Genomic DNA, 24,273 nt, shown 5'->3' on the forward strand with positions numbered 1-24,273 from the left:
ATGAAAATAATTACAATGTTTTCCCCTAAGACAGACAGGACCTGTGTCATCTGTAACGGCAGGCCTCTTACATCATTTCATCTTCAACTTAACTCTTCACAATAACAGGAATTTTGACCAGGGGTGCCAAAACTTTTACATGTCCGTGTGTACACACAAATATGAAAATATACATATAATATACATACATGTACAGTTGTGCTCAAAAGTTTGCATACCCTGGCAGAAATGTTGCTTTCTTGGAGAATATGAATGATAGCACCAGACCTTTTTCTCCGCTCATGGTTAGTGGTTGGGTGAAGCAATTTATTGTCAGACTGTGTTTTCTCTTTTCAAAATTTAACTTTTTGGCCACAACCATAAAAGTTACATTTTGAGAGAGGTCATCAAGGCCTATGCTGAAAGGAACACCATTCCTACTGTAAAGCATGGAGGTAGATCGCTGATGTTTTAGGGATGTGTGAGCTACAAAGGCACTGGAAACTTGGTCAAAGTTGAAGGAAAGATGAATGCAGCATGTTATTAGCAAATACTGGAGGAAAATTTGCAATCATCAGCCCGGAAGCTGAGCATGGGAGGTACAGTACATGGACGTTCCAACAACAATCCAAAACACAAGGCCAAGTCTACCCATCATTGGCAACAGCAGAACAAAGTGAAGGTTCTGGAGTGGCCATCGCAGTGTCCTGACCTCAATATCATTGAGCCACTCTGGGGAGATCTCAAGCACGCAGTTCATGCTAGACATTCCAGGAATTTACAGAAACTGGAGGCTTTTTGCTGAGAAGAGTGGGCAGCTTTACCATCTGAGAAAATAAAGAACCTCATCCACAACTACCACAAAAGACTTCAAGCAGTCATTGATGTTAGAGGAGGCAATACACGGTATTAAGAAATGGGGTATGTAAACTTTTGATCAGGATCATTTGGATGTTTTGGGTTGTCATTATGATTTAAAAAGAGAAAACACAGTAGTCTGACAATAAATGGCTTCACCAAACCACTAGTGGAGAAAAGGTTTGGTGTTATCATTCATATTTGAAAAAGGCCAAGAAAGCACACACGGACATGAAGGCCGATGGTCGGGCCGACACTTGAGCAGTTTCTTAAGCTCTGAAAACTCTCCTTAGATGAGGACCCCGCACACGGGGCAGATACTCGCTGTCCTCCTGAGATACTGAATCTTTTTTTTTCTTTTGCTCTTCCAGACGCGCAGTTTTCTCACAGAGTTCATTAACTACATTAAGGTAAGGGGCTGATGACACAGCAGGGGTCTGACTCCTGCAATTTCTGTGCTCCTTTATGTGCTATATTTCCTTCTGATTTCTTGACACCATGATGGTGATCGGAGCTCAGACTTCTGCTCCTGAGCTCCCGTACCTGCTGCATGAGACGACCTGCAGCCACCACTAGAGGGAGCCCACTGCATGCAGTGTAGTGATGGAGCTCAGTGTAAAAACAGTACATGGCAAGCGCCTGCGCTCCCTCTAGTGGCAGCTTTAGGAAGAGAGCATTATTATAGTAAGCTCCTGCGCTCCCTCTAGTGGCGGCTTTAGGAAGAGAGCATTATTATAGTAAGCTCCTGCGCTCCCTCTAGTGGCGGCTTTAGGAAGAGAGAATTATTATAGTAAGCTCCTGCGCTCCCCCTAGTGGTGGCTTTAGGAAGAGAGAATTATTATAGTAAGCTCCTGCGCTCCCCCTAGTGGTGGCTTTAGGAAGAGAGAATTATTATAGTAAGCTCCTGCGCTCCCTCTAGTGGTGGCTTTCGGAAGTGAGAATTATATCTTTGACTGGCCCACTCCCAAGTGTCGCCTCCCACTACCACCCAGCGCTGCACTGGTACTTTTATTGCAGCTGTTCCTAGTCCAAGGGAAGTTTATCTTATCCCAGTTGTAAATTACTGGTCTGAATTCACAACTGATGTGCCTGTGGACCGGCGGCATCATCTCAGCCTTTCTGACACTTGGTTTTAGTGCAGTGTGCATCGCTGCCTGCACAGGATGTCACCAAGGCTGGAGATGCCGCATCCTTGGGAATGATCATGTTCTTTTGTTCGGCAGGGGAAGACCATGGTCTTGCGTTCCGCCGGCAGGGCACGTGTCCAGGGTCTTGCGTTCCGCCGGCAGGGCGCGTGCCCAGGGTCTTGCGTTCCGCCGGCAGGGCGCGTGCCCAGGGTCTTGCGTTCCGCCAGCAGGGCGCATGTCCAGGGGATTGCGTTCCACCGGCAGGGCGCGTGTCCAGGGTCTTGAGTTTCGGAATCCTAATGATTAAAGGTTCTTTATCCAATCTTATTTAGTCTTAGTGCGGGTTTCCCGCCTCTTTTTGTCCGTTGCTTTGGTGCGGATGGAGCTGCTCTCAGCTCTGAAGATGGAGATGATTGATGGCAGCTCCGAGCCCTGAGAACTGAATTCCATGGACTGTTCCAGTACAGAATCTGCAGCCCATGAAGTCCAGTCCTCCAGCTCGGCTGCCCAGAACGTCACGTGCGCCACCTCCCGGATTCTTCCATGTTCCCTGCTCGTATTCCAGTGTGATGTGATCCACCTATAATTACCAGCACTCGCCATGTCTGCCGTTCACCGCCGGTCCTGCTTGTCACTGTGCATCGGTGCCCCCCGGTATGGCGGTGAGAGTTTATGGGGAGGCTGAGGGGCTTCTTGCAGTACAGGGACGCGGCGCCCCCATTAGATGGATCCCGGGTAGCGAGTCAATTCTGATTTTTTTTTTTTTTCCCCTTCCTGTTAGGCTTCAAAAGTGGTGATTCTGGAGGATCTGGGGGCGCACTTTGGACTCCGTGCTCAGGTCAGTGATTTTTGTCCCCCAGTATGATCTTAGCGCTGGCGATGCCCCCTGTATCCTCAGTGTCAGGGACGTATGTGTAAGGCCCTGATCTCCCTCCATACCGGGCAGGTTCCGGCAGTGCTGTACAGCCAGCGCCTGCCTCTGACTGCAGATTAACCCCTGAGACCCTGCGGTCACTCGCTGACAACAGCAGAGAATTGGAAAGTCCTACTGGGTCCTTGCTGCGTTATTTGGACTTCCTGCTCTTCTCTCGCTTCCACCTTCACCTCTCCTCCTCCTCCTGCTCTCGCTCACTCACCTCACCTCTCCTCCTGCTCTCGCTCGCTCACCTCACCTCCTCCTCCTGCTCTCGCTCGCTCACCTCTCCTCCTCCTGCTCTGCTCACTCACCACTCCTCCTCCTCCTGCTCTGCTCACTCACCTCTCCTCCTCTGCTCTCGCTCGCTCACCTCTCCTCCTCTGCTCTCGCTCGCTCACCTCTCCTCCTCTGCTCTCGCTCACCTCTCCTCCTCCTGCTCTGCTCTCGCTCACCTCTCCTCCTCCTGCTCTGCTCTCGCTCACCTCTCCTCCTCCTGCTCTGCTCTCGCTCACCTCTCCTCCTCCTGCTCTGCTCTCGCTCACCTCTCCTCCTCCTGCTCTCGCTCGCTCACCTCTCCTCCTCCTGCTCTCGCTCGCTCACCTCTCCTGCTCTCGCTCGCTCACCTCTCCTCCTCCCGCTCGCTCACCTCTCCTCCTCCTGCTCTCGCTCACCTCTCCTCCTCCTGCTCTGCTCTCGCTCGCTCACCTCTCCTCCTCCTGCTCTGCTCTCGCTCGCCTCTCCTGCTCTGCTCTCGCTCGCTCACCTCTCCTGCTCTCGCTCGCTCACCTCTCCTGCTCTGCTCACCACTCCTCCTCCTCCTCCTGCTCTGCGCTCGCTCGCTCACTCACCACTCCTCCTCCTCTGCTCTCGCTCACTCACCACTCCTCCTCCTCCTCCTCCTCCTCTGCTCTCGCTCACTCACCACTCCTCCTCCTCCTCCTCCTCCTCCTCTGCTCTCGCTCACTCACCACTCCTCCTCCTCCTCCTCCTCCTCCTCTGCTCTCGCTCACTCACCACTCCTCCTCCTCTGCTCTCGCTCACTCACCACTCCTCCTCTGCTCTCGCTCACTCACCACTCCTCCTCCTGCTCTCGCTCGCCTCTCCTCCTCCTGCTCTGCTCTCGCTCACTCACCTCTCCTCCTCTCACTCACAGGACGCCATCAGCAGGATACAGGACTTACTGGCTGACGGCTCCATTACAGGTGAGGATGCAGCTCTGGCTGTGACCTGAGTAGCTTCGGTGTAAGACCTCAGGTGACCGCGTCCCATTTCTCCCGCAGGGGTGATTGACGACAGAGGGAAGTTCATCTACATCACGGCGGAGGAGCTGGCGGCGGTGGCGCAGTTCATCCGGCAGCGGGGTCGCGTCTCCATCTCTGAGCTCGCACAGGCCACGAACCAACTGATCAACCTGAACCCCGAGAGCGGAGCAGCTGCGCTCACCGTCACATAAAGCCCGGACTCTCCTGTGTGCAGACTGCGGTGTGTGCGGAGCAGACCCTGCCCGACCTGTCACCTGCGCAATGTGACAACGCCAGCATTAATGGGATGAAATCCTCCGATGTGCGGAGATAAGACGACCCCTCATTAAAGGGATCACCACCGGATCCCCGGACGTGCGGCACTGATTGTGGGGGCAGCACCTCACCAATAAAGTCTGCTGCTACCAGGCACATGGCATCCTGTGCATGACTTACCCTCCAGTCGCATCCGAAGCTGCACCCACAACTTTCCACACTACCAGCTTTATCCTCCAGTCACATCCAAAGCTGCACCCACAACCTTCTACAGTATCAACCTTATCCTCCAGTCACATCGAGAGCTGCACCCACAGCCTTCCACACTACCGTGCCTTATTCTCCAGTCACATCCACAGCTGCACCCACAGCTTTCCATACTACCAACCTTATTCCCCAGTCACATCCAGAGCTGCACCCACAGCCTCCTACAGTATCTTCCTTATCCTCCAGTCACATCCAGAGCTGCATCCGCAGCCTTCCACACTACCAGCCTTATTCTCCAGTCACAACCAGAGCTGCACCTATAGCCTTCCATCGTACCAGCCTTATCCTCCAGTCACAATCAAAGCTGCAACCACAGCTTTCTGCAATACCAGCCTTATTCTCCATTCACATCCAGAGCTGCCTCCACAGCATCAGCATTATCCTCCAGTCACATGCAGAGCTGCACCCACAGCCTTCCACACTACCAGCCTTATTCTGCAGTTACATCCAGAGATGCACCCACAAATTTCCACACTACCAGCCTTGTCCTCCAGTCACATTCAGAGCTGCACTAGCCTTATTCTCCAATCACATCCAAAGCTGCACCCACAGCCTTCCACAATGCCAGCCTTATCCTCTAATCACATCCAGAGCTGCACACAGCTTTCCACACTACCAGCCTTATTCTCCAGTAACATCCAGAGCTGCCCCCACAGCCTTCCACACTACAGGCCTTATCCTCCAGTCACATCCAGAGCTGCACCCACAACTTTCCACACTACCAGCCTTATTCTCCAGTCACATCCAGAGCTGCACCCACATCCTTCCACGCTACCGGCCTTATCCTCCAGTCACATCCAGAGCTGCACCCACAGCCTTCCACACTACCGGCCTTATTCTCCAGTCACATCCAGAGCTGCACCCACAACTTTCCACACTACCAGCCTTATTCTCCAGTCACATCCAGAGCTGCACCCACAGCCTTCCACACTACCGGCCTTATTCTCCAGCCACATCCAGAGCTGCACCCACAGCCTTCCACAGTACCAGCCTCATCCTCCAGTCACATCCAGAGCTGCACCACAGCTTTCCACGCTACCAGCCTAATCTTTCAGTCACATCCAGAGCTGCACCACAACCTTCAACACTACCAGCCTTATTCCCCAGTCACATCCAGAGCTGCACCCACAGCTTTCCACACTACCAGCCTTATTCTCCAGTCACATCCAGAGCTGCACCCACAGCATTCCACACTACCAGCCTTATTCCCCAGTCGCATCCAGAGCTGCACCCACAGCATTCCACACTACCAGCCTTATCCTCCAGTCACATTCAGAGCTGCACCCACAGCTTTCCACACTACCGGCCTTATTCTCCATTCACATCCTAAGCTGCACCCACAACCTTCCACAGTTCCAGCCTTATCCTCCAGTCACATCCAGAGCTGCACCAACTGCTTTCCACACTACCAACCTTATTCTCCAGTCACATTCAGAGCTGCACCCACAGCTTTCCACACTACCAGCCTTATCCTCCAATCACATCCAGAGCTTCACCCACAGCTTTCCACACTACCAGCCTTATTCTCCAGTCACATCCAGAGCTGCACCCACAGCCTTCCTCACTACCAGCCATATTCTCCAGTCACATCCAGAGCTGCACCCACAGCCTTCCACAGTACCAGCCTTATCTTCCAGTCACATCCAGAGCTGCACACTACCAGCCTTATCATCCAGTCACATCCAGAGCTGCACCCGCAGTCTCCTACACTACCAGCCTTATTCTCTAGTCAGACCCAGAGCTGCACCCGCAGTCTCCTATACTACCAGCCTTATTCTCCAGTCACTTCCAGAGCTGCACACGCAGTCTCCACTACCAGCCTTATTCTCCAGTCACATCCAGAGCTGCACCCACAGCTTTGCACACTACCAGCCTTATCAACCAGTCACATCCAGAGCTGCACCCGCAGTCTCCTACACTACCAGCCTTATTCTCCAGTCACACCAAGAGCTGCACCCGCAGTCTCCTACGCTACCAGCCTTATCCTCCAGTCGCATCCAGAGCTGCACCCACAGCTTTGCACACTACCAGCCTTCTTCAGTCACATCCAGAGCTGCACCCACAGCTTTGAACACTACCAGCCTTAGCCTCCAGTCACATCCAGAGCTGCACCCACAGCTTTGCACACTACCAGACATCCTCCAGTCACATCCAGAGCTGCACCCACAGCTTTCCACACTACCAGCCTTACCCTCCAGTCACATCTAGAGCTGCACCCACAGCCTTCCACACTACCAGCCTTATTCTCCTGTCACATCCAGAACTGCACCCACAGCTTTGCACACTACCAGCCTTATTCTCCAGTCACATCCAGAGCTGCACCCACAGCTTTCCACACTACCAGCCTTATTCTCCAGTCACATTCAGAACTGCACCCACAGCCTTCCACACTACCAGCCTTATTCTCCAGTCACATCCAGAGCTGCACCCACAGACTTCCACACTGCCAGCATTATCCTCCAGTCGCATCCAGAGCTACACCCGCAGCCTTCCACACTACCAGCATTATCCTCCAGTCACATCCAGAGCTGCACCCGCAGCCTTCCACACTACCAGCCTTATTCTCCAGTCACATCCAGAGCTGCACCCACAGCCTTCCACAGTACCAGCCTTATTCTCCAGTCACATCCAGAGCTGCACCCACAGCCTTCTACAGTATCAGCCTTATCCTCCAGTCACATCCAGAGCTGCACCCACAGCCTTCCACACTACCGGCTTTATTCTCCAGTCACATCCAGAGCTGCACCCACAGCTTTCCACACTACCAGACTTATTCTCCAGTCACATCCAGAGCTGCACCCACAGCCTTCCACAGTACCAGCCTTTTCCTCCAGTCACATCCAGAGCTGCACCCGCAGCCTTTCACACTACCAGCATTATCCTCCAGTCACATCCAGAGCTGCACCGCAACCTGCCACACTACCAGCCTTATTCCTCAGTCACATCCAGAGCTGCACCCACAGCCTTCCACACTATCAGCATTATTCTCCAGTCACATCCAGAGCTGCACCTGCAGCCTTCCACACTACCAGCCTCATTCTCCAGTCACATCCAGAGCTCCTCACACAGCTTTCCACACTACCAGCCTTATCCTCCAGTCACATCCAGAGCTGCACCCACAGCTTTCAACACTCAGATTTATTCTCCAGTCACATACAAAGCTGTACCCGCAGCCTTCCACACTACCAGCCTTATTCCCCAGTCACATCCAGAGCTGCACACACAGCCTTCCACACTACCAGCCTTATTCTCCAGTCACATCCAGAGCTGCACCCAAAGCATTCCACACTACTGGCCTTATTCTCCAGTCACATCCAGAGCTGCACCCACAGCTTTCAACACTACCAGATTTATTCTCCAGTCACATCCAAAGCTGCATCCGCAGCTTTCCACACTACCAGCCTTATTCTCCAGTCACATCCAGAGCTGCACCCACAGCTTTCAACACTACCAGATTTATTCTCCAGTCACATCCAGCGCTGCACCCACAGCCTTCCACAGTACCAGCCTTATCCTCCAGTTACATCCAGAGCTGCACCCAGAGCTTTCCACACTACAAGCCTTATCCTCCAGTCACATCCAGAGCTGCACCCACAGCCTTCCACAGTACCAACATTATTCTCCAGTCACATCCAGAGCTGCACCCACATCTTTCCGCACTACCAGCCTTATTCTCCAGTCACATCCAGAGCTGCACCCACATCTTTCCACACTACCAGCCTTATTCTCCAGTCACATCCAGCGCTGCACCCACAGCCTTCAACAGTACTAGCCTTATCCTCCAGTTACATCCAGAGCTGCACCCAGAGCTTTCCACACTACCAGCCTTATCCTCCAGTCACATCCAGAGCTGCACCCACAGCTTTCCACACTACCGGCCTAATTCTCCAGTCACATCCAGAGCTGCACACACAGCTTTCCACACTACCAGCCTTATCCTCCAGTCACATCCAGAGCTGCACACACAGCTTTCCACAGTACCAGCCTTATTCTCCAGTCACATCCAGAGCTGCACCCACAGCCTTCCACACTATCAGCCTTATCCTCAATTCACAGCCAGAGCTGCACCCACAGCCTTCCACAGTACCAGCCTTATTCACCAGTCACATCCAGAGCTGCACCCACAACCTTCTACAGTATCAGCCTTATCCTCCAGTCACATTCAAAGCTGCTCCCACAGCCTTCCACACTACTGGCTTTATTCTCCAGTCACATCCAGAGCTGCACCCACAGCCTTCCACAGTACCAGCCGTATTCTCCAGTCACAACCAGAGCTGCACCCACAGCCTTCCACACTACCGGCTTTATTCTCCAGTCACATCCAGAGCTGCACCCACAGCCTTCCACAGTACCAGCCTTATCCTTCAGTCACAACCAGAGCTGCTCCCACAGCCTTCCACACTACTGGCTTTATTCTCCAGTCACATCCAGAGCTGCACCCACAGCCTTCCACAGTACCAGCCTTATCCTTCAGTCACATCCAGAGCTGCACCCACAGCCTTCCACACTACCGGCTTTATTCTCCAGTCACATCCAGAGCTGAACCCACAGCTTTACACACTACCAGCCTTATTCCCCAGTCACATGCAGAGCTGCACCCACAACCTTCCGTATCAGCCTTATTCCCCAGTCACATCCAGAGCTGCACCACAGCCTTCCACAGTACCAGCCTTATTCTCCAGTCACATCCAGTGCTGCACGTTCAGCCTTCCACAGTACCAGCCTTATCCTCTAGTCACATGCAGACCTGCATCCGCAGCTTTCCACACTACCAGCCTTATTCCCCAGTCACATCCAGAGCTGCACCACAGCTTTCCACACTACCGGCCTTATCCTCCAATCACATACAGAGCTGCACCCACAGCTATCTACGCTACCGGCCTTATCCTCCAGTCACATCCAGAACTGCACCCACAGCCTTCCACACTACCGGCCTTATCCTCCAGTCACATCCAGAACTGCACCCACAGCCTTCCACACTACCGGCCTTATCCTCCAGTCACATCCAGAGCTGCACCCACAGCTTTCCACACTACCAGCCTTATCCTCCAGTCACATCCAGAGCTGCACCCATAGCCTTCCACACTACCTGCCTCATTCTCCAGTCACATCCAGAGCTGCACCCACAGCTTTCCACACTACCAGCCTTATCCTCCAGTCACATCCAGAGCTGCACCCACAGCTTTCCACACTACCAGCCTTATCTTCCAGTCACATCCAGAGCTGCACCCACAGCTTTGCACACTACCAGCCTTATCATCCAGTCACATCCAGAGCTGCACCCGCAGTCTCCTACACTACCAGCCTTATTCTCTAGTCACACCCAGAGCTGCACCCGCAGTCTCCTACACTACCAACCATATTCTTCTGTCACTTCCAGAGCTGCACACGCAGTCCCCTACACTACCAGCCTTATCCTCCAGTCACATCCAGAGCTGCACCCACAGCTTTGCACACTACCAGCCCTATCATCCAGTCACATCCAGAGCTGCACCCGCAGTCTCCTACACTACCAGCCTTATTCTCTAGTCACACCCAGAGCTGCACCCGCAGTCCCCTACACTACCAGCCTTATCCTCCAGTCACACCCAGAGCTGCACCCACAGCCTTCCGCAGTACCAGCCTTATTCTCCAGTCACACCCAGAGCTGCACCCACAGCCTTCCACACTACCAGCCTTATTCTCCAGTCACACCCAGAGCTGCACCCACAGCTTTGCACACTACCAGCCTTCTTCAGTCACATCCAGAGCGGCACCCACAGCTTTGAACACTACCAGCCTTATCCTCCAGTCACATCCAGAGCTGCACCCACAGCTTTGCACACTACCAGACATCCTCCAGTCACATGCAGAGCTGCACCCACAGCCTTCCACAGTACCAGCCTTTTCCTCCAGTCACATCCAGAGCTGCACCCGCAGCCTTTCACACTACCAGCATTATCCTCCAGTCACATCCAGAGCTGCACCCACAGCCTTCCACACTACCGGCTTTATTCTCCAGTCACATCCAGAGCTGCACCCACAGCTTTCCACACTACCAGACTTATTCTCCAGTCACATCCAGAGCTGCACCGCAACCTGCCACACTACCAGCCTTATTCCCCAGTCACATCCAGAGCTGCACCCACAGCCTTCCACACTATCAGCATTATTCTCCAGTCACATCCAGAGCTGCACCTGCAGCCTTCCACACTACCAGCCTCATTCTCCAGTCACATCCAGAGCTCCTCACACAGCTTTCCACACTACCAGCCCTATCCTCCAGTCACATCCAGAGCTGCACCTACAGCTTTCAACACAGATTTATTCTCCAGTCACATACAAAGCTGTACCCGCAGCCTTCCACACTACCAGCCTTATTCTCCAGTCACATCCAGAGCTGCACTGCAACCTTCCACACTACCAGCCTTATTCCCCAGTCACATCCAGAGCTGCACACACAGCCTTCCACACTACAAGCCTTATTCTCCAGTCACATCCAGAGCTGCACCCACATCTTTCCACACTACCAGCCTTATTCTCCAGTCACATCCAGAGCTGCACCCACAGCATTCCACACTACTGGCCTTATTCTCCAGTCACATCCAGAGCTGCACCCACAGCTTTCAACACTACCAGATTTATTCTCCAGTCACATCCAAAGCTGCATCCGCAGCTTTCCACACTACCAGCCTTATTCTCCAGTCACATCCAGAGCTGCACCCACAGCATTCAACACTACCAGATTTATTCTCCAGTCACATCCAGCGCTGCACCCACAGCCTTCCACAGTACCAGCCTTATCCTCCAGTTACATCCAGAGCTGCACCCAGAGCTTTCCACACTACCAGCCTTATCCTCCAGTCACATCCAGAGCTGCACCCACAGCCTTCCACAGTACCAACATTATTCTCCAGTCACATCCAGAGCTGCACCCACGTCTTTCCGCACTACCAGCCTTATTCTCCAGTCACATCCAGAGCTGCACCCACATCTTTCCACACTATCAGCCTTATTCTCCAGTCACATCCAGCGCTGCACCCACAGCCTTCAACAGTACCAGCCTTATCCTCCAGTTACATCCAGAGCTGCACCCAGAGCTTTCCACACTACCAGCCTTATCCTCCAGTCACATCCAGAGCTGCACCCACAGCTTTCCACACTACCGGCCTAATTCTCCAGTCACATCCAGAGCTGCACACACAGCTTTCCACACTACCAGCCTTATCCTCCAGTCACATCCAGAGCTGCACACACAGCTTTCCACACTACCAGCCTTATTTTCCAGTCACATCCAGAGCTGCACCCACAGCCTTCCACACTATCAGCCTTATCCTCAATTCACATCCAGAGCTGCACCCACAGCCTTCCACAGTACCAGCCTTATTCTCCAGTCACATCCAGAGCTGCACCCACAGCCTTCCACACTATCAGCCTTATCCTCAATTCACATCCAGAGCTGCACCCACAGCCTTCCACACTATCAGCTTTATCCTCAATTCACATCCAGAGCTGCACCCACAGCCTTCCACAGTACCAGCCTTATTCTCCAGTCACATCCAGAGCTGCACCCACAACCTTCCACACTACTGGCTTTATTCTCCAGTCACATCCAGAGCTGCACCCACAGCCTTCCACAGTACCAGCCGTATTCTCCAGTCACAACCAGAGCTGCACCCACAACCTTCTACCGTATCAGCCTTATCCTTCAGTCACATCCAGAGCTGCACCCACAGCCTTCCACACTACCGGCTTTATTCTCCAGTCACATCCAGAGCTGAACCCACAGCTTTACACACTACCAGCCTCATTCCCCAGTCACATGCAGACCTGCACCCACAGCTTTCCACACTACCAGCCTCATTCCCCAGTCACATCCAGAGCTGCACCCACAGCTTTCCACACTACCAGCCTTATTCCCCAGTCACATCCAGAGCTGCACCCACAGCTTTCCACACTACCAACCTTATCCTTCAGTCACATCCAGAGCTGCACCCACAGCTTTCCACACTACCAGCCTTATTCCCCAGTCACATCCAGAGCTGCACCACAGCCTTCCACACTACCAGCCTTATTCCCCAGTCACATCCAGAGCTGCACCACAGCCTTCCACAGTACCAGCCTTATTCTCCAGTCACATCCAGTGCTGCACGCTCAGCCTTCCACAGTACCAGCCTTATTCCCCAGTCACATCCAGAGCTGCACCACAGCCTTCCACACTACCAGCCTTATTCCCCAGTCACATCCAGAGCTGCACACACAGCTTTCCATACTACCAGCCTTATCCTCCAGTCACATCCAGAGCAGCACACACAGCTTTCCACACTACCGGCCTTATCCTCCAATCACATACAGAGCTGCACCCACAGCTATCTACGCTACCGGCCTTATCCTCCAGTCACATCCAGAACTGCACCCACAGCCTTCCACACTACCGGCCTTATCCTCCAGTCACATCCAGAGCTGCACCCACAGCCTTCCACACTACCGGCCTTATCCTCCAGTCACATCCAGAGCTGCACCCACAGCTTTCCACACTACTGGCCTAATCCTCCAGACACATCCAGAGCTGCACCCACAGCTTTCCACACTACCAGCCTTATCCTACAGTCACATCCAGAGCTGCACCCATAGCCTTCCACACTACCTGCCTCATTCCCCAGTCACATCCAGAGCTGCACCCACAGCTTTCCACAATACCAGCCTTATCCTCCAGTCACATCCAGAGCTGCACCCACAGCTTTCCACACTACCAGCCTTATCTTCCAGTCACATCCAGAGCTGCACCCACAGCTTTGCACACTACCAGCCTTATCATCCAGTCACATCCAGAGCTGCACCCGCAGTCTCCTACACTACCAGCCTTATTCTCTAGTCACACCCAGAGCTGCACCCGCAGTCTCCTACACTACCAACCGTATTCTCCAGTCACTTCCAGAGCTGCACACGCAGTCCCCTACACTACCAGCCTTATCCTCCAGTCACATCCAGAGCTGCACCCACAGCTTTGCACACTACCAGCCCTATCATCCAGTCACATCCAGAGCTGCACCCGCAGTCTCCTACACTACCAGCCTTATTCTCTAGTCACACCCAGAGCTGCACCCGCAGTCCCCTACACTACCAGCCTTATCCTCCAGTCACACCCAGAGCTGCACCCACAGCCTTCCGCAGTACCAGCCTTATTCTCCAGTCACACCCAGAGCTGCACCCACAGCCTTCCACACTACCAGCCTTATTCTCCAGTCACACCCAGAGCTGCACCCACAGCTTTGCACACTACCAGCCTTCTTCAGTCACATCCAGAGCGGCACCCACAGCTTTGAACACTACCAGCCTTATCCTCCAGTCACATCCAGAGCTGCACCCACAGCTTTGCACACTACCAGACATCCTCCAGTCACATCCAGAGCTGCACCCACAGCTTTCCACTCTACCAGCCTTATTCTCCAGACACATCCAGAACTGCACCCACAGCTTTCCACTCTACCAGCCTTATTCTCCAGTCACATCCAGAACTGCACCCACAGCTTTGCACACTACCAGCTTTATTCTCCAGTCACATCCAGAGCTGCACCCACAGCTTTCCACACTACCAGCCTTATTCTCCAGTCACATTCAGAGCTGCACCCACAGCCTTCCACACTACCAGCCTTATTCTCCAGTCACATCCAGAGCTGCACCCACAGCCTTCCTCACTACCAGCCTTATTCTCTAGTCACATCCAGAGCTGCACCCACAGCCTTCCACAGTACCAGCCTTATCTTCCAGTCACATCCAGAGCTGCACCCACAGCTTTGCACACTACCAGCCTTATCATTCAATCACATCCAGAGCTGCACCCGCAGTCTCCTACACTACCAGCCTTATTCTCTAGTCAGACCTAGAGCTGCACCCGCAGTCTCCTATACTACCAGCCTTATTCTCCAGTCACTTCCAGAGCTGCACACGCAGTCTCCACTACCAGCCTTATTCTCCAGTCACATCCAGAGCTGCACCCACAGCTTTGCACACTACCAGCCTTATCAACCAGTCACATCCAGAGCTGCACCCGCAGTCTCCTACACTACCAGCCTTATTCTCCAGTCACACCCAGAGCTGCACCCGCAGTCTCCTACGCTACCAGCCTTATCCTCCAGTCGCATCCAGAGCTGCACCCACAGCTTTGCACACTACCAGCCTTCTTCAGTCACATCCAGAGCTGCACCCACAGCTTTGAACACTACCAGCCTTAGCCTCCCGTCACATCCAGAGCTGCACCCACAGCTTTCCACACTACCAGCCTTATTCTCCAGTCACATCCAGAGCTGCACCCACAGATTTACACTCTACCGGCCTTATCCTCCAGTCACATCCAGAGCTGCACCCACAGCCTTCCACAGTACCAGCCTTATTCTCCAGTCACATCCAGAGCTGCACCCACAGACTTCCACACTGCCAGCATTATCCTCCAGTCGCATCCAGAGCTACACCCGCAGCCTTCCACACTACCAGCATTATCCTCCAGTCACATCCAGAGCTGCACCCGCAGCCTTCCACACTACCAGCATTCTCCAGTCACATCCAGAGCTGCACCGCAACCTTCCACAGTACCAGCCTTATTCTCCAGTCACATCCAGAGCTGCACCCACAGCCTTCCACAGTACCAGCCTTATTCTCCAGTCACATCCAGAGCTGCACCCACAGCCTTCTACAGTATCAGCCTTATCCTCCAGTCACATCCAGAGCTGCACCCACAGCCTTCCACACTACCGGCTTTATTCTCCAGTCACATCCAGAGCTGCACCCACAGCTTTCCACACTACCAGACTTATTCTCCAGTCACATCCAGAGCTGCACCCACAGCCTTCCACACTACCGGCTTTATTCTCCAGTCACATCCAGAGCTGCACCCACAGCTTTCCACACTACCAGACTTATTCTCCAGTCACATCCAGAGCTGCAACCACAGCCTTCCACAGTACCAGCCTTTTCCTCCAGTCACATCCAGAGCTGCACCCGCAGCCTTTCACACTACCAGCATTATCCTCCAGTCACATCCAGAGCTGCACCGCAACCTGCCACACTACCAGCCTTATTCCCCAGTCACATCCAGAGCTGCACCCACAGCCTTCCACACTATCAGCATTATTCTCCAGTCACATCCAGAGCTGCACCTGCAGCCTTCCACACTACCAGCCTCATTCTCCAGTCACATCCAGAGCTCCTCACACAGCTTTCCACACTACCAGCCTTATTCTCCTGTCACATCCAGAGCTGCACCCACATCTTTCCACACTACCAGCCTTATTCTCCAGTCACATCCAGAGCTGCACCCACAGCATTCCACACTACTGGCCTTATTCTCCAGTCACATCCAGAGCTGCACCCACAGCTTTCAACACTACCAGATTTATTCTCCAGTCACATCCAAAGCTGCACCCACATCTTTCCGCACTACCAGCCTTAATCTCCAGTCACATCCAGCGCTGCACCCACAGCCTTCCACAGTACCAGCCTTATCCTCCAGTTACATCCAGAGCTGCACCCAGAGCTTTCCACACTACCAGCCTTATCCTCCAGTCACATCCAGAGCTGCACCCACAGCTTTCAACACTACCAGATTTATTCTCCAGTCACATCCAAAGCTGCATCCGCAGCTTTCCACAGTACCAGCCTTATCCTCCAGTTACATCCAGAGCTGCACCCAGAGCTTTCTACACTACCAGCCTTATCCCCCAGTCACATCCAGAGCTGCACCCACAGCCTTCCACAGTACCAACATTATTCTCCAGTCACATCCAGAGCTGCACCCACATCTTTCCGCACTACCAGCCTTAATCTCCAGTCACATCCAGAGCTGCACCCATATCTTTCCACAGTACCAGCCTTATCCTCCAGTTACATCCAGAGCTGCACCCAGAGCTTTCCACACTACCAGCCTTATCCTCCAGTCACATCCAGAGCTGCACCCACAGCTTTCCACACTACCGGCCTAATTCTCCAGTCACATCCAGAGCTGCACACACAGCTTTCCACACTACCAGCCTTATCCTCCAGTCACATCCAGAGCTGCACACACAGCTTTCCACATTACCAGCCTTATTTTCCAGTCACATCCAGAGCTGCACCCACAGCCTTCCACACTATCAGCCTTATCCTCAAATCACATCCAGAGCTGCACCCACAGCCTTCCACAGTACCAGCCTTATTCTCCAGTCACATCCAGAGCTGCACCCACAACCTTCTACAGTATCAGCCTTATCCTCCAGTCACATCCAGAGCTGCACCCACAGCCTTCCACACTACTGGCTTTATTCTCCAGTCACATCCAGAGCTGCACCCACAGCCTTCCACAGTACCAGCCTTATTCTCCAGTCACATCCAGAGCTGCACCCACAACCTTCTACAGTATCAGCCTTATCCTCCAGTCACATCCAGAGCTGCACCCACAGCCTTCCACACTACCGGCTTTATTCTCCAGTCACATCCAGAGCTGAACCCACAGCTTTACACACTACCAGCCTTATTCCCCAGTCACATCCAGAGCTGCACCCACAGCCTTCCACACTACCAGCCTTATTCCCCAGTCACATCCAGAGCTGAACCCACAGCCTTCCACAGTACCAGCCTTATCCTCTAGTCACATGCAGACCTGCATCCGCAGCTTTCCACACTACCAGCCTTATTCCCCAGTCACATCCAGAGCTGCACCCACAGCTTTCCACACTACCAACCTTATCCTTCAGTCACATCCAGAGCTGCACCCACAGCTTTCCACACTACCAGCCTTATTCCCCAGTCACATCCAGAGCTGCACCACAGCCTTCCACACTACCAGCCTTATTCCCCAGTCACATCCAGAGCAGCACCCACAGCTTTCCACACTACCGGCCTTATCCTCCAATCACATCCAGAGCTGCACCCACAGCTATCTACGCTACCGGCCTTATCCTCCAGTCACATCCAGAACTGCACCCACAGCCTTCCACACTACCGGCCTTATCCTCCAGTCACATCCAGAGCTGCACCCACAGCCTTCCACACTACCAGCCTTATCCTCCAGTCACATCCAGAGCTGCACCCACAGCTTTCCACACTACCAGCCTTATCCTCCAGTCACATCCAGAGCTGCACCCACAGCTTTCCACACTACCAGCCTTATCTTCCAGTCACATCCAGAGCTGCACCCACAGCTTTCCACACTACCAGCCTTATCATCCAGTCACATCCAGAGCTGCACCCGCAGTCTCCTACACTGCCAGCCTTATTCTCTAGTCACACCCAGAGCTGCACCCGCAGTCTCCTACACTACCAACCTTATTCTCCAGTCACTTCCAGAGCTGCACACGCAGTCCCCTACACTACCAGCCTTATCCTCCAGTCACATCCAGAGCTGCACCCACAGCTTTGCACACTACCAGCCCTATCATCCAGTCACATCCAGAGCTGCACCCGCAGTCTCCTACACTACCAGCCTTATTCTCTAGTCACACCCAGAGCTGCACCCGCAGTCTCCTACACTACCAGCCTTATTCTCCAGTCACTTCCAGAGCTGCACACGCAGTCCCCTACACTACCAGCCTTATCCTCCAGTCACACCCAGAGCTGCACCCACAGCCTTCCGCAGTACCAGCCTTATTCTCCAGTCACACCCAGAGCTTCACCCACAGCCTTCCACACTACCAGCCTTATTCTCCAGTCACATCCAGAGCTGCACCCACAACCTTCTACAGTATCAGCCTTATCCTCCAGTCACATCCAGAGCTGCACCCACAGCCTTCCACACTACTGGCTTTATTCTCCAGTCACATCCAGAGCTGCACCCACAGCCTTCCACAGTACCAGCCTTATTCTCCAGTCACAACCAGAGCTGCACCCACATCCTTCTACAGTATCAGCCTTAACCTTCAGTCACATCCAGAGCTGCACCCACAGCCTTCCACACTACCGGCTTTATTCTCCAGTCACATCCAGAGCTGAACCCACAGCTTTACACACTACCAGCCTTATTCTCCAGTCACATCCAGTGCTGCACGCTCAGCCTTCCACAGTACCAGCCTTATCCTCTAGTCACATGCAGACCTGCATCCGCAGCTTTCCACACTACCAGCCTTATTCCCCAGTCACATCCAGAGCTGCACCCACAGCTTTCCACACTACCAACCTTATCCTTCAGTCACATCCAGAGCTGCACCCACAGCCTTCCACACTACCGGCCTTATCCTCCAGTCACATCCAGAGCTGCACCCACAGCCTTCCACACTACCTGCCTCATTCTCCAGTCACATCCAGAGCTGCACCCACAGCTTTCCACACTACCAGCCTTATCCTCCAGTCACATCCAGAGCTGCACCCACAGCTTTCCACACTACCAGCCTTATCTTCCAGTCACATCCAGAGCTGCACCCACAGCTTTCCACACTACCAGCCTTATCATCCAGTCACATCCAGAGCTGCACCCGCAGTCTCCTACACTGCCAGCCTTATTCTCTAGTCACACCCAGAGCTGCACCCGCAGTCTCCTACACTACCAACCTTATTCTCCAACTCTTTTATTTTACAAAATTATCAAAATTACACTCAGAAACAAACCACAATACATAAACTAAAGAAAACCAACATAGACAGACATAAAATGTGCAAAACATGCGCAAATAACTGAAAGTCCAAATCCTTTCCTTGTCCCCCACTGAGCTCGGCAGCTTAGGGTCCCCCAGCAGGAATCCACTTAAAAGAGAATACAAAGAAACATAAACCCCTCTCCCCACTCTCACCCCATTCACCCCCATTCACACCTCACCGATTTTACTAGTTTACTATTTACAATTTTACTATTTACAAAAACCAAACGAAAATAACCCTTTCCTGGCCCTCCGCCTTGAAAAAAAACAAGAACTCTGCCACTTTGGCCGACAAACCTTACCTCCTATTACACAGCAAAGATTTTTTTTTTTTTTTTTTTTTTCCTTTTTCCCTTTTTTTTCCCTCTCCCACACATGGCAACAAGTTCGCAGCCTTTTTTCCCACCACCTTGCACCGCAGGTCCTACAAGTTTGTAGCCTTGTCACTGCAAAATCTGGTCCACGAAAGTTTATGGCCTTTTGATTCCACACGAAAATTATTTCCAGGGTCCGCAGAGTCTACTTCTCCTGCCCTGCTCCTTTGCTCCTTCATGTTGCTCTTGGCATCCGGTCATCCATCCACCACCCCCCATGCACCCCCCTCCCAACCTGACTACACCCCATCCACACATTCTAACTAAAAAAACAAAAAAAACGTGTGTTATATGTTTTTCCTTTTACCAAAGCACAACCAAAAGACATTTTCCAAAACTCTCAATACCATCCCATCTACTTACGCATTAATATACAAACTAAACACAGCATTTACATACCCAAGGCCCAAGTTTGGCACCTGTAAGCCCAATATCCATTATATGTCCTGTTTTTAAAACAAAAAGCTAAGGTGGCATGCACCAGCCCACCACCAGGAAAACGGGGTTCTAGAGGCTCCATCCCTCACTAACACATTCATCCTATTCCTCAAGAACTAAGACTGTCCCTACTTCTGTCCCTAAAAAAAGAAAAGAAACCTGTCCCTATCTGTCCCTACTCTACCTAACTTATCATAACTAACTATCTGTCCCTCAGTGCCTGTCCCTCCCTGTCCCTATCTGCCTCTACTTCTGTCCCTAACACACCCAGTGAAACTTATGCTATCCCTACCCTCATTCACACGGAGCTAGCTCTCCCTTGAGTGCGTTTTTAAAAGGAGAGGCCTCTCCAAAGCCAAGAGGCCTTCCTCACACCCAACCTTTCGAACTCCAAAAAACGGACCTTCACCAGGTCACCCAAGATGTTTCCTACCACCTCATCCCTTGGGAGGGTTTTTTTCCGCGTCGTAACTAGGCACCGTGCATTCCAAGTGTGGAACCTAACCGCTGCACTGACTAGGAATAAAGTGCACGGGTCCCGGCCACCCAGGGATCTGAACGCTCCATAGGCCCATTCAGCGTAGGAGAGGGACGCCAGCCGCGGCCAACGTATGGAGGCACCCACCCTGTTGTAAACCTCTGCATTAAAGGGACAATGAAGCAGGAAGTGCTCCATGCTTTCCAGCACGTCGCCACACTCCTCACGAGGGCAACCCCGGTCATCGGAGTTCCTGCACTTCAAGTTGTCCCTTACATACAGCCTCCCGTGGAAGCAACGCCAGGTCAAGTCCCAAAACTTCATGGGGATCCGCTTAGAATTTAAAAGCCCCAGCCCGACCTCCAGATCCCGGCCTGGGCAATCCTTAAGGGCCAGGGGCTTCTGGAAATGGGTCAACAGGACCCTCCTGTCAAGGCACTGCCTCGACATGGTCCTGATTTCCCACATTCCCAGACCCCACCGGCGGATCACCTTCAGAACCGGGGTAGCGTAAGCCGGGAGATGCCCATGAGGTGTGCGTAGGTCCTTCACCCGCCCTCCTGTCTCCCATTCCTGGAAGAAAGGCCAAAGCCAACCCTTGCAGGAGACTACCCACGGAGGAGCCCTCTCTAGCCAGAGGTTGGAGATGTTAGTCTTAAGAAAGGTGTTTACTAGAAACACCACCGGGTTGACCATACCCAACCCGCCTAGTCTCCTCGTACGGTATGTAACCTCCCTCTTGATTAGGTTAAGCCTATTCCCCCATAACAATTGGAAGAACAGGCTATAGACCCGCGTCCAGAGAGGTTCCGGCAAGATGCACACACTGCCCAGGTATATCAATAAAGGTAGCAGATAGCCTTTAGCCAGGGCAACCCTTTCCCTCAGGGTTAAAGACCAACCCTTCCATTGGTCCACCTTTTGGGCGGCGATCTTAAGTCTGCCCTCCCAATTTTGCTGGGGGTAGTCCCCGGGCCCAAATTCGATGCCTAGAATTTTGGCGGTGGCCTGGGGCCCTGGAAGGGTGTCCGGGAGATCAAAACTAGTCTCAGCCAGAGACTTTCACACTTATCCCGGTTGATCATGGACCCGGATGCCTCCGAGTAGCGCACTACCTCCGACATGACCCAGTCCGCCTCCCCTCTCGAGGATACGAACAGGGAAACATCATCGGCGTACGCCACCACCCTCAGAGAGGAGCCAGAGCCCGCCCGGTCCATCCCGACTCCCGCCAGCGGTCCACGATCTACCCTCCTTAAGAAGGGATCGATCGCGAACACGTATAAAAGCGGGCTCAGCGGACAGCCCTGACGGACCCCAGAACCCACCTCAAAAGGACGACCTGACCAACCATTCACCAGCGGAAAAGTCTCAGCCCCTTGGTACAAGATCTCTAACCATTTTACAAACCTCCCAGGCAGACCATACCTCAAAAGGACGGACCAGAGGTACTCGTGGTTGACCCGGTCAAAGGCTTTCGCTTGATCTAATGACAGCAAGTACCCCTTCCAGTGACCTGCCCTACCCTGCTCCACTGCCTCTCGGACACCGAGCACAGCACTAAAAGTACTGCGGCCTGGAACAGAGCAATGCTGGGCCCCTGAAAGGAGCCGGGGTGCAAACTTCACCAGCCGATTAAACAGCACCTTGGCCAGAACCTTCCGGTCCGTATCGAGAAGCGCTATGGGACGCCAGTTCTCGATTCGGGACGGATCCTTACCCTTTGACAGAATAATGAGGGCTGACTTCCTCATTGAGCCGGGAAGAGTGCCCGAGGAGAGACACTCATTAAAGACCCCTGTCAAGAGGGGGACCAAGGAGTCCCTAAAAGTCTTATAGAACTCAGATGTTAAGCCATCCGGACCTGGCGATTTCTTGAGCCGAAGCCCATCAATGGCCAGTCTCACTTCCTCTTCCCTGATTTCTTCTGCCAAAACACCAAGAGAGGGGTCACCCCCTGGCTCAGGGATGGCTTCAGCCAGGAAAGCCGACATCCTGTCCCGATCCAGATCCTTCTTTTCCAAGAGGTGTGAGTAGAAGGATCTGACTACCTCCAGGATCCCTGATTTGGATCTGTTCAGGGACCCCGTACTGTCGATCAGTCCTGTCACCATCTTACAATTCACTGACATCTTACAGTTTCTGTAAGGGTCGGGTGAGCGGTACTTCCCGAAGTCCCTCTCAAAAACCAAGGATGTGTGCCTATCATACTGACACCTCTTGAGCAAAGATTTCACTCTGGAGATTTCCTCACGGTCACCTCCAGTCGGTCACCTCCAGTCGAGACAAGCTGCTCGAGTTTCCTCCCCAGAGCCCGGTACAAGCGGTGCCTGTTCAGACTCCTGAGGCTCGAGAGCTGACGGAAGAACCCCGCCACCCGCTTTTTGAAGATCTCCCACCACTCTGACTTACTACTACAGAGATCCAACAGCGGTACCTGGCTCTGAAGAAAATCCTCGAAGGATTGTCTCACCTCCGCTTCTTCCAGCAGGGACGAATTGAGCTTCCACAGCCCTCTTCCCATCCGAGGAGTCTCTGCAACATTCAGAGAAAAGAAAATTAGACAGTGATCGGAGAACTCCACCTCAACGGCGGACACAGCAGAAAAGATGGCGTCCTCCTTCAAAAAAAACCTGTCTATTCTAGACCTACAGCTACCCCTATGGTAGGTGAAACCTCCGTGACCTGGGGTGTGCCGGATGTGGGCATCCACCAGGCGAGCTTCACTGGCTATGCTATTCAACGCGACGCTATCATAAGCCAGACGATCTCCGGGACCCCCCCGGTCACGGGACCTCGTAATGGTGTTGAAGTCCCCACCGAAGACCACCTGTCGGCTCGTAAAAAGAAAGGGCTTGATCCTCAGGAAGAGACATTTGCGGTCCCACTTGGACTGCGGGCCGTAGATGTTGATGAGCCGGAGCTCTTGTCCCCTCATGAAGACATCTAGGATCAGGCACCTCCCCATTTCCAACTCAGTAACCCGTCGGCATTCAACTGCTGCAGTCTTAAAAAGGACTGCCACCCCGCTATACGGCTCGGCCGCAAGAGACCAGTATGAGGGCCCGCACCTCCACTCCCTCCGTGCTTTATAGATGGCCCCCATGTCTGTTAGTCTGGTCTCTTGCAAGAATAAAATTTCTGCCTCAATCCGGGAGAAAAAATCAAAGGCCGTGAAGCGAGCCGCATCTGACTTAATGCTGGCGACATTAATAGACGCCAGCGTCAACGGGGCGAGTTCAGCCATCATGGGTGATCGAGTTGGATGGCCAATTTCTTCCCTACCCCGCTATTACCTCCTCCTGGGGAGGGGTCAGACACCTTCCTTTTCAGGGAAGCTCCCGACGTGTCCATCCCACCCCCCCCCGGTGTCCTCGCCCCCGGGTTCCAGGTCTGTCCCCCCCTCAGGAGGAGCAATGCCCCCTGAGGGACGGACTCCGCCATCCCCTGAAGGACCCTCCGGTGTTGCCCCCGGCCCAGTACCCTCGTCTTGCGGTTCATCATCTGAACCCCCGAGGGCGCTGAACCGGTTGGAGAGTCTGATCAGAGGGGGGTCAGCAGGCCCTTCCGTATGCACCCTTGTGGTCGGGGGCGGGGGGGACTTTGAAGGCTTGTCAGCCTTCCTCCCCACCGCTTTGCGCTTGGCACGCCTGGTTTTGCCACCTGGTGCTGTAGGCTGCTCTTGGACATCCTCATCAACACTTTCATACTGTGAGGACCCGTCCGAGTCAGCCGCT

At 53.3% G+C, this 24,273-nt stretch overlaps 2 protein-coding genes across 3 annotated transcripts in view; one reads left to right on the forward strand and one right to left on the reverse strand.

Moving 5' to 3' along the window:
* The window catches only part of DDRGK1 (DDRGK domain containing 1), a 44,588-nt gene extending 40,035 nt beyond the window's left edge, over positions 1–4,553 (forward strand). The window contains exons 6-9 of the mRNA XM_073586771.1: positions 1,209–1,247; positions 2,746–2,802; positions 4,034–4,082; positions 4,161–4,553. Of these exons, the coding sequence (XP_073442872.1) occupies positions 1,209–1,247; positions 2,746–2,802; positions 4,034–4,082; positions 4,161–4,333 (318 nt within the window). The 3' untranslated portion in view covers positions 4,334–4,553. The remainder of the gene's footprint in view (positions 1–1,208; positions 1,248–2,745; positions 2,803–4,033; positions 4,083–4,160) is intronic.
* Positions 1–24,273, reverse strand: part of LOC141098785 (uncharacterized) — a 31,532-nt gene that overhangs the window by 2,699 nt on the left and 4,560 nt on the right. For both annotated transcript variants that reach the window (XR_012234358.1, XM_073586772.1), the window contains exon 2: positions 23,010–23,071. Coding sequence is in view for 1 of the 2 variants with exons in the window: in XM_073586772.1 (XP_073442873.1) it covers positions 23,010–23,071 (62 nt within the window). In the remaining variant the exon portion in view is untranslated. The remainder of the gene's footprint in view (positions 1–23,009; positions 23,072–24,273) is intronic.

Source organism: Dendrobates tinctorius, unplaced genomic scaffold (genome assembly GCF_039654945.1).
Source record: "Dendrobates tinctorius isolate UK_male_01 unplaced genomic scaffold, ASM3965494v1 ptg000095l, whole genome shotgun sequence".
Lineage (NCBI taxonomy): Eukaryota > Metazoa > Chordata > Amphibia > Anura > Dendrobatidae > Dendrobates > Dendrobates tinctorius.